This window comes from Meleagris gallopavo, chromosome 1, assembly GCF_905368555.1.
Source record: "Meleagris gallopavo chromosome 1, MGAL_WU_HG_1.1, whole genome shotgun sequence".
In the NCBI taxonomy this organism is placed as follows: domain Eukaryota; kingdom Metazoa; phylum Chordata; class Aves; order Galliformes; family Phasianidae; genus Meleagris; species Meleagris gallopavo.
The window spans coordinates 87807585-87818488 of NC_139404.1; the positions used below are offsets into that span (position 1 = coordinate 87807585).

At 38.5% G+C, this 10904-nt stretch overlaps 1 protein-coding gene across 1 annotated transcript in view; it reads left to right on the top strand.

Moving 5' to 3' along the window:
* Positions 1-80: 80 nt before the first annotated feature.
* C1H3orf52 (chromosome 1 C3orf52 homolog) overlaps positions 81-10904 on the top strand; it is a 43806-nt gene continuing 32982 nt past the window's right edge. Inside the window, exons 1-6 of the mRNA XM_085239868.1 lie at positions 81-808; positions 1594-1827; positions 4670-4793; positions 5340-5467; positions 6361-6431; positions 7888-8087. Coding sequence (XP_085095994.1) covers positions 1651-1827; positions 4670-4793; positions 5340-5467; positions 6361-6431; positions 7888-8087 — 700 coding nt within the window. The 5' untranslated portion in view covers positions 81-808; positions 1594-1650. The remainder of the gene's footprint in view (positions 809-1593; positions 1828-4669; positions 4794-5339; positions 5468-6360; positions 6432-7887; positions 8088-10904) is intronic.

The window sequence follows — 10904 nt, forward strand, 5'->3', positions numbered from 1 at the left end:
CACTGGCAAAAAAAAAAAAAAAAAAAAAAAAAGACACTAAGTGTGAAAGTTAGATCACCCAGACAACAGAAATTCAGGAGTTCATACAGAGTTCCTTCAGAAGAGTGGAATAAATGGACTTTGGCATTTACAAGCTGAGATCAATAATCATTAACTCACTTGACTTAGAAAAAAAGTTGTTGTTTCAGGCAGTTTGCCAGAAAGATAGTCTCATATATATGTGAGTGGAAATGAAGTGAACCCAGTTTTTCAACAGGAATACTGAGAACCAGCAGGTAAATTCTTTTCTAGTGAAGATTCCAAGTGAATTCCTGTGGATTCAGATACCTGTTTTGATCTTGATGGCTTCCCAGCTTCATCCTCAGTCCTCCGCTCTTTTAAAGATTCTCCACAACCAGAAGATGGGTCGTGGAACTTGTGTTTGTTTTTATTTGCTGATTTAAACAGTGCCTTATGCTCAGCTTCACAGAGTGCCTTTGCCTGGATGACTGCACCATGACATCAGCAATCCAAATCTCCTTGGGACTACTCTAAGCTTAGTAGCCAGAAGAGTTGCACAATGAGAAAATCTGAGGGAGAAAAACCCATCCTCAGCGTTTGGCAGGGGAAAGAAGGAGTGGTGCTGTGAGTGGATGTTCATCCAGCAGAAAAAGGAGTTGCGGAAAGAGGCTTTGTTCCCTTTTTAATGCACTGTCCTCTCTTCTGAGGCAGGAGTGTGAGCATCCTTTTGATCAAAAGTAAGAGGAGTGCTCTGTGGCAAGGAAGAAGAAACGCCTGGAAGGAGTTAGAACAGAAGAAATAAGAGGAGGTAGGATGAATAATAATGGGAGGGAGGGAGGGAGGAAGAGGGGAAAATGCTACAGAAAGCATTTTATTTCTTGTGGCAATCTAGTGCAGAACAAATCTCAGTCCACACAAGGATTTGCTTTGTAAAACCCTCAAGGGCACAAGATAAAATAGAAGGCCACCCCCATTCTCTCTTCATATTTGTTCTTTTTTTACATGGAATTAAATTCTCAACTTCTCAAGTTTACACTCCACAGTATGTGAATAGACATAAACTCTTCTTTGGTACCTGACATGATTTCAAACTATAGAACAGCTAGAGAGGACAATTCCCAGCTGAGTTGTGTTCAATTCCAAATAGACTATACTGGGAGGCTAAAATTGGAAGCATTAATGAAAGATGTAAACTCCTTTTGTTGCCCAGCAGAACCACAAGCGATGTGATACTTTCCTTGGTTTATGCTGTTGAGAACCACATCTGTTTGTCTGTATTTCATTGTTTCAGCTGAAAGCAGCAGGGAAAGCAATCCAGTTGCTTTCAAAATCACTCCAGCAAATGGCAGCACTGCTGAAGGTTAGTCACCTGCTCGTGCTTGTCAAGGGCTGGTACAGTAAGGTAGACAAACTGGAAAACCTAGTCTTGCACAGTGGAGTTGTGGAGACGAGGCAAATCGATACTTCCTCTCCCTCCCTTTCCTACTTGACTTGTGCAGATGATGTTATTTGTCTTTCCAAGGATTTCCCCTTACTTACTGACGTGTTGAGATCGCTCCTGTAAAAACTATCACAGCTCTCTCACTGTTACAGTCTCCAGCTTCATACCAGAACTGTTACTGGCATAATTACAGCTGAAACCAGAAGGAAATGAGCTGGCTCCGCACTTGCTACAGAGACAGAGGTCCTCACACAGAAACAGAAGCTATGAAAAGGCAAAGCTCTGATGGGGAGCATGAAGTTATTGAATTGCCAGAAATTAATAGGGAGGAAAGTACAGCTGATCATAAGAAGCCTCTAAATTCTCCAGCACCTGCAACGAGCAAGGTAGGAATTTCAGTTGCTCATCTGATGCTTGTGGAGCTTCTGGGGAAATACCACACAATGACAGAAGTGGCATTTCATAGAAACTTCGTGTAGGGGTTTTTTAATTTGTTTGAGAGGGGGGAAAGGTTTCTCGCCTGAAAAGACTGAAAGCACGTAAAGTGTATTTATTTTATTTTACACAATGAAACGTTCTAGTTTTTGAAGTCAGGTATTGAGCAGTATTATTTTTTGGTGTTGTCTGTGAGCTTTATCTTAGGAAATAAAAGTTGTAGTTGTACTTGGTATTCTAAGTTTTGCTTTCTGTTTTCATGTGCTGCCAGTGGGAGTAGGCTTGAAATTAGAAGGGAGAAATGTTGAAACACATTAAAAACAGACTTTCTGAAGGAACAAATTAATCTGAAAACGGTGCTGTCAAAGCAAAAATCAGAATGTCCTGCAGTAAAGTTTGTAAACCATGCTGAATTCTCCCTCTTTGATATTTGAGCAATTTGTGGTTGCTAACATTTGGGAATTTATACAAGAGCGCCCCAAAGCCTCAATTAAGAGTAGTATGTGAGTCCTGGAGTAGCCAGTGCCCAGCATTTAGCTTCAAGCTATGGGACAGGCTAACACTGTCAGACGAGCAGTATTTACTCATGAGTAGCTGTGATACAAAATTCTCATTACTTAAGAGCAGAGGGAAAATCTATGGCAGGAATTCCACATTTCTGCGTGGGCAGATCTTTTGGAAGGCTGAGCCCACCTGAGATCTCGGCAGCATTAGTCATGCTGTCTCTCCCTTTGTGCTCCTGCCCACGTTTTGTTGTGTGAGCACTATTCATCGTTTCAGAGTTTATCTGTGCTATTAAATAAACAGCCTGATTTCCTGTACCACATAGTGGGCCAGTTCCTTCTCCTCTGATCCGGTGAGCCGAACCAGCCTGCTACAGGATCAGGCAGCTTCTGCGGAGGTTCAAAGAGGAATAGGAGAAAGGGTGGAGGAGAGAGGCTCAGCTGCCTTGAGAAACTGCCTTGAGTTTCTGTTCAGCCTTCCCTTCCCAGAAATGTGTTTTCATCTAGGCACTTTCTGCTGACTCTGGAATTTGATTTCCTATCCCATGAAGAATATTGGAAAATTATTACGCTCTGCTTCCTGTTCAGGCAGCAGATTAATCACAGTAGCCCTGCCCATCTGGGAGAGATTTTTTTCTGTTGCTTCTTCCTGGAGGTCTTGTGACGTTTATGGGCAATGTCCAAGAGGGTGCTGGCCCAGCTGATGTGACACTGTTGCAGAGCTGAATGTCTACTTGACATCAATCTAGTTTACAGAGCTTGATTAGCAATTAATCTTTTGTGGTGGCCTGAATATGTGACTTGTATTCTAGGTGGGAGTTTGGGCTTGATAACTGTCTTGACTGATGATATAAAGCTGATTTCATCAGTGTAATGCTAGACAGTACTTACCAATTTATTTTTTTCAGATAAAAAAATTATATACTAGTGTCAGGTATTAAACAGAAGGTTGTCTCTTCTAATACATTTTTTTTTTTAAATGAAAAAGAATCCCCATGTATATACATGGCCACTTGAATGTGTGCTGTAAAAGAAACTATATATTAAGCCAGTTGCTCTTCATCCCCCTCAAAAATGAAGTTATCCATGGGGAGGTGTCTGTAGAGGACACTTTGTCTACCCCAGTTCCTGGAGAGCTCAAATAAGCTCTTTCTGGGGATGTTTGCTCTCTTCCCCTGTGAAACTGCTGTTCCAATGAAGTTTTAAGCCAGCTGGTGGATGCTAGTTCAATTCATTAAAAAGTTTTCCATTGTGCTAGATTCTTAGAAAGTTCAGAAGGTGAAGGAAAGGAAACTAGATTAATGCTGACAGCTAGCAGCTGGTTCCTGCCAATCTACCTATGTGTATCTCGGACAACCCATAACACGTGCTTTGCCTCATTTGGTGCCAAAGACAAAAAGACATGGAGTTCATAGGTTTACAGTAGATGGGAGGAGGATAAATTAAAAGGAAAGTATGCATTCATGCTCTTCATTCAATTTTCTGTCTGTGGAACAAATTAGTTGGCATTTATTTTATTATGTTACCTAAACTTGTTGTTTAATGTTAATACAGCTGGGTTAGCTAATAACCTTGCTCTTAAATCTTAGTAAAAGCCAAATGAAATGTGTGTTTGTCTTTCCACTCCTACATGAACATGCATGCAAACACAATTTGTTTGAATAATTTCCTTGTCATCCAGAACAAGTGAGATTTGTAATAATCTTTAAGTCTATTCAATAGCCTCCCAGTATTCAATCTTCTGAAGAAAAAGGGAGTCATCTTTAAAAGTCTTAATTACTCTAGTGTTTTTTTTAATGCAATAATATCTAATGAATAGTATCTCACTTGCTTTGAGTGCTGGCATCCAGGAACTATGCAGGCTAACAGCATCAACATCACAGAGGTGAATTATTTTGCAAGTTCCTCCAGACACGTATTTAGCTGGGAGACATGGCACACTTTAAAAGGACAGCCTGTGGGACATGCACATCAAAATGAAGTAGTTAACAAAAATTGGAAGCAGTGAAAGAACCTTTGTAGCACCTCAGCTTTCTGAGCATTTCAAAAGTTGGAAACTGAACAAATGGGGAACACTGCATCTCTCAGGTAGTAGTCTGCAGGTCTATCTTCTGTCTTGCACCAGTAATTCAGGATGGGAACCCTCGATACAGAGAATTACTTACATCAAGACTCTCATTTATGTTGGGCTTTTTTTTGAGTGTGTTTCTATGTGTGACCATAGAGACATGATTAAATATTCTTCCCACCTCATTTCATTAATCAAAATTCCCTTTCCTTTTGTAACTAGGAGAGAGATCAGTGGAAATCATGCAGGAAGATAATTTTCTGGAAGTGTAAACTATGGATGGTTTTAACTACAATTTTTGTTGTTTTGTTCCTGGTCATTCTCATCAGTCTAGCTCTATATTCTAGTAAGTACTTTTGGCTTGTTTTCTCATAAAAATGAGCAATATGTACAATCTAATAAAAATATTAATTGAACAGCAGCATCCTTTAAAGTCCTGCTGAAAACTGCATAGGAGACTTGGGTGCCAATTGCAGAAGGTGGTGTGCTGAATAGAATAGATGAAGGCTTTTAATTGAGCAAGAAATCAGCAGTAACTTGCATCCTGATGGGATGGCAGCTCTTGTAGCTAAGTGAGAGAGTGTTACTAGAGCAGAGTGAGAGCTAGGGTAGAAGCAATGCTTGTAACACTGCGGGAAGGGCAATGGATCATTCACCTCTCCTCATGTGATCTCTGTCAGGCTCCCAGAGCAGATGGCTGTCATTGATGGGGTGGGTCACTGTTCTCTGGGCGCTGTCACTTTTCCTTAGGTGACTCATGCTTTCTTTCTGTCCAAAATAGCAAGTTTGTGTGAAAGCCACCTTGAAGAATACGAGGAGGTTGTTACTTTTTCCCCAATAATTCTGCTAACTGGAACTTTTCCTACCATTTCTATCTCCTTTTGGATACTAGATGTTTACACAGATGAAGATGATTATTGGTATACAGATGCACTGCTACAGAATTATCACAATTTTTCTGGAAAGTTCAACTTATTGTGTGGTCTTCCACACCTTTTCTCTGAAGACATTACTAAGAGGGTACGTGTTGATGTGCTTCTTGGCAAAGCAAATTCTCTTTACATAGGTTCAATGTTTTTTCTTTTAAGTGTTTTCTGTTTCTCTGTGTAGCAACTCAGCCACTTTTAAGTCCACATAATTTGTTAAATGCTGAATTGCATTTTTGTAAAGAAAAACTGGCTGCTTTTAAGCACATAAACAATTGCATTTGCCAGGGAAGAGGGAAAAAAGCTAAAAAAAAAAGCCAAAAAAAAAAAAAAAAAGCCTGTGTTTTACAAATTTCTTTTTATTTCTTATTTGAGTAATAATTGAGACATGATCGTCACTCTTTTCATTGAACCATTGAATAGCTTAGATAAGGAGAGGCCTGTAGAGGTCTTCTAGCCCAGTGTCAGATTTGCATTGCATTCTCCTGTAAGTGCATAATGTCAGTCTGGGTTTATATCTGCCATTTACACTGAGCCATTGCTGACTGAACAGCGCCTGAAGTGAAGCATGGCCATACTGGTTTAGATGTACTGTGGAATGGGAGTCTCAGCTGGGACACCCTTCCCTCTGCCAAGTTAGAATAGAAGAGCTATTTTGCCACTAATAAGAACCCAAGCCAAACAACGTAAATTGCTTCTGGCAACATGAGCACATACTTTTAGTTCACCCTGAATGCCTTTCTTTGTGCTAAGGTAATACAATAATCACTCAAACACACAGATTAACTTGTCTGTCAAGCTTAAATGGAATGTGTACCATTTCCAGGGAAGATATTTGCAGATATTTGGCCTTCAGCACCTGTGTTTATGGCCCTTAAAACACCTTTATAAGAATGATTCATTGTACTGTCTTTTCTGGGGAAGGTAGAAATTGAACGGAAGAAATACCTTATTTTTAAATTAATTTATTTTCTTTTCCTCTCTAAGATAACAGATGTCTACAGCTCATCTCCAGCTCTAGGACGCTACTTTAGGTCTGCTAAAGTGGATTATGCCAGGTAAGCAATTTTTATTACAAAAATTATCAAAAATTTACAAACTTTGGGTGGCTGTGTACCTATGTAAATATGCATAACATTTGAATCTGTGAAAAATAGAACGTTTTGGGGAGAGTGATAAATACAGGTAGTGAAAACTTGACAAGGGATCCTCTGGTGTAAAAGACAAGTCCTACAAGTAGTATATAATGACAGTAGCATTTTGTTACTGTTGAGTATCTTCTCTGCTATCTTTGATCCCAAGCGCAGGCTATAATTTGCTTATTCTTATTAAGAAGAAAATGAGCTACTGGAATCTATGATGGTTGGTTACAGATGACAGAGAAACTCAGCTCATGGTTCCAGAGAAATAGTAGTGGTGGGAAGAAGGGGAAAAGAACACAGACTTGCCTTGCAGAGGCAGAAGAAAGTTTCAAACTGGAATAGATATGAGATCTTACTCTCAGCAGAAACTGACACTGAAGAAAGGCTGAGGAGTTCATTGTGTTTTAGACACTCATGTTTTAAGCTATAAAGATTCCACAGGAGTGAAACTAAGAAGCTGCAGGAAAAATGAGGCTAGAAAGCTCAGCTGTAGTGTGGTCCTCTCATGGAGAAGTAGCAGTGTGGCAAATGCAATTGATCCCAGAGGCTTCTGAAAATGCAGTATTGCAAAGTGGATGGGGAAAACAGGAGAACATCATGGGCAGAAGGCTAGCAAAAGCCTCAGATCCTTTGAGCCAAAGGGCAGACCTGAGGGTGCTTTGGGGAATGTGTTCCCATGCACCACCAGCCATGGCCACACTGTTCAGTGAGTGAGCTTTAGCTTCTTGGCCTTTTGGGCATACATAATGATTTAGATTAAGTACAAATCTGTAGTACTGTGTATGTATAAGCCAATCCAATCTGTGCCTCTTCTTCCCTGTGCAATTTCTTTTTTTGGTATTCTAACTTCTGTTTGAATAAAATGGAGCTGTCTATTTGTACTTAATGGATTTGGTAGATCACAATTAAATCTCCAGAGAGGGACTGCAGTTAACTTTATCCGTTCCAGAGCTTGGGCTAGAAGCACAGCTGGGTTGTGCCAGACTCTGCTATCAGGAGAGCAAGTTTTTTTGTAGATCATTAGCTAAGTTGTGTGCCAGATGTTGCAGCAGCTCTTCCCTTATCATTATATATTTGTTAGGCACAAATGCCAAAAGCCTCATCCTCACATGTCTAATTGCCCTTTGTGCACTGGAAAACATGCCTCAGGTATGTGCCCAGTTTCTGTTAATATCAAGAAGGGCTTGGAGAAGATAGGGGAAAAAAGAAACGGGATGCTTTGGTGGTTATTTCTATTTTTTTAAGATGCTTTTCTTTAGAAAAAAGGTTAAAGAAGAAATCTGTGCCAACTTTGTGAGAATTCAGCCTCCTCAAGGAAGAAAGGATTCACTGGTGACTCACAGGCATTCATTCTTGGCTTTCTATTTTTCAGTAATGAAAGCTCCACTGTATTTTACCAACTAGAGTTCTTTGTACCGCCGTCAGCAGAGGGGTTTAGGGAGAATGTAATGAACCCAGACTTTATAAGGAATGTTCTACTTCAAAATATTTATGATGAAGAAGATACTTCTAATCCCGGGGCACCTGAATGTACCAGGTTAAAGCTTGACCCAGCTTCTCTCACATCAACGTGTAAGTACTGTACTCTAGAGGAACTGTTTACAAAAAGCACAATTATTTACTTGAAAAGAGGGAAATCTTTCTGGAAAGATGTTGAGATTTATTAGCTCATGTTTTGCATAACTTTGTTAAGGGAATTGTAAAATACTCCGTTTACAAGAAAGTCTTGTTGTAACTAGCTTATAAACCAGAATTCTTTTTTTGGTCCTGTAATGAGAAATTGAGTAGTGATGAAGATGCTTAGCTACAGAATCCAACCAAATCCTTCTGATCTCCTCTTGCATTTAACGCACACAGTTAAAAAGAACATCACATGTATATGTGTACCATAACAGGGGGCAAAAATAACTCAAATTGGTTTTCTTCATTTTTAATTTGTATTTAAGTGTTTATAAAACAAATTTAAATCCAAGTGAAAAGGATTAGCAATTTAGGAGTGAACTTCTGATGAATTAACAGTCAACAATGAAAAGGGAAAGAATTTTTTGGGGAAACTTTCATATACATGAAGATACCTTTTAAATGAACCAACTGTTCCAATTTCCAGATTTTCTAGTGAAAAGGCAGTGATTCCAGTGTATTTAGGTTTGTCTTTATTGAAATATCAGTATAAAAGTCATATGAGCTTTGAAGTTTCACTGAAAATAATTCAGGGAGCTGTTGTGTTATTTTTTCCCTGAATTTATTAAGACATACCTGAGTGCCTTCAGAATAATCCATAAAATGGTTATGGCACAAGGCCTCCTAAAGTTCAGGAAATGTTTGGACAATGCTCTCAGACATATAGCCTAATTTTTAGGTAGTCTTGTGTGGGGAGGGAGAGGAACAAGAATTAGATTCAGTGATCCCTGTGGTTCCTTCCCAGATTGGAATATTCTATGAACCTGGACTAACATCACAGAACATTATATATAAGTAAGATTTGTGCTTAACTCATTCTTTATTTCCTTGGTAATCTCATGAAGGGACAAGAAATTAACAAGTCATGAATTCTAATCCTCAATATTATTTTATTCCTTGTATGTTGGTAATATTTAAAGAAAAAAAGAAGCATACAAAAAATCCACTGTAACACTACAAAAGGGGCAGGAAAGAATACTCTGAAATATCTAAAATTTAGTGTTAATAATGTGTTGTTTTTATTTTCAGGAAAATAATGGACAGACTCCTCATCTTCCTTACCTCCTAGAAGAGGTGGTCTTCTACTGTCTATTAGTGATCTCAGGTTAGAGAGTCATTCAACAGGTGGAAACACTTCTGAAGATGTTATTCTTTAAATGAAAATGTGGTATTGCTATGAGAGTGCCTTACTCCGAAAACATTGCTACCTCCTTTATTTTTGTGTGGAATTATCGGTAAATCTTCAATCTTGTGAAACTAACATATTTTGCCTGAATAGGGCTCTGTTGGCTTCCAAACCTCTGATTTTTCTTTTTTCTTTCTTTTTTTTATTATTTCGTTTTTAATGAATATGGATTACTTGAATGACCTGTTAAGGCAAATGACTCATTTCTTCTGCTCTTGGCTTATAAAAAAATTACCTGCACAACCTCATCTTTAATACTTACATCCACCTGTGCTCATGTCTTTTCCTTTTCTTCTCTGCCAGCTTCATCTGCCATATCTCCCCAGTGCTCTTTCCTCTCAAAACAATCGAAAACTTAAATATACTTTCTATTTTCTTTAATTACTTGCAAAACTTTTGCACTTCCTTCTTAGAAGTTAGTATTCACATCATCCCCTTGTTCATCCTATAGTCTTCCCAGGGAAGGTGGTGTCTGCTCTGTTTTTCTCTTCTGTAATGTGAAATAGAAATGAAGAAGGAAGCAGCACTGGGAAGACTCTAATGCATCTGGATGCTGCAGCAATCTTTCAAATCTGTCAAATTAGCTGTGTACTTTGCTAATTAGCTACTGGTTCTTGTGAAAAGACCTCATCGGATTCACATCTCTAAATTCAAAGGAAAATGAGTCTCTGTTCTACTTATACCTCCTGCTCTGGCAGTGATGGGAAAAAAAAAAAACAAACACAGAAAAGAAAGACCACAAGTAAACAGATGCAAAATACTTACCTTAACAAGGCAGTGACAGTTGTTCTTGATGACAAGAGATCATATGGGACAGACGAGTGTCAAGAGGAAGATGCTGAGGCAAATGATGTAGGCCAGTGTAGCGTGAGAGTTACAGCCAGTAACTGACTATAACACGAAAGCTAAAAGTTAAGCATTAACTTCATGAAGAATGTGATAAATTCACTACTGTGCTAGTGAAGTAGAACTTTTTCTCACTTACAAACATTTTTAGTCAGTATAAATATTAGTAATGTTGCATAGATAAATTTATTTTAAGGAATATTTTGTATTGTGAAAAATATCCTAGGGAAAATAGTTTTTCTGTTTTTCTATTGTTACTAGTTTATTTAAACAGTAAACTGAAAACTATACTATGCATTAAATTATTTATTTTTACTCTAAAAGTGATCATTTTCATTCTTTGGCGTTCTTTCAGCATTCTGAGTTGAAAAATAGCAATGGGAATTCTGAATGCTGAGAGCAGTACGAAGGGTCTGTCTGACACAGCCATGCACTCAAATGATTGTTGTTCTAATTTTATCTGAGCTTGGGGTTGGGGAATGGTCTAGAGCAAATCAGGATGTCACTAAGTTCACATCTGTGATTAATTCTGTCCCCATCCTGGTTTGTAAAATGTAGAACTGGCTATAAGTACCATAATTTCTCTTTCCTTGCCTCATTTGATTAAATGGTATGATTGTATAATTAGGGCTATTATTTCTATGCATTTATCTAAAAAACAACAGCAACAACAAAAA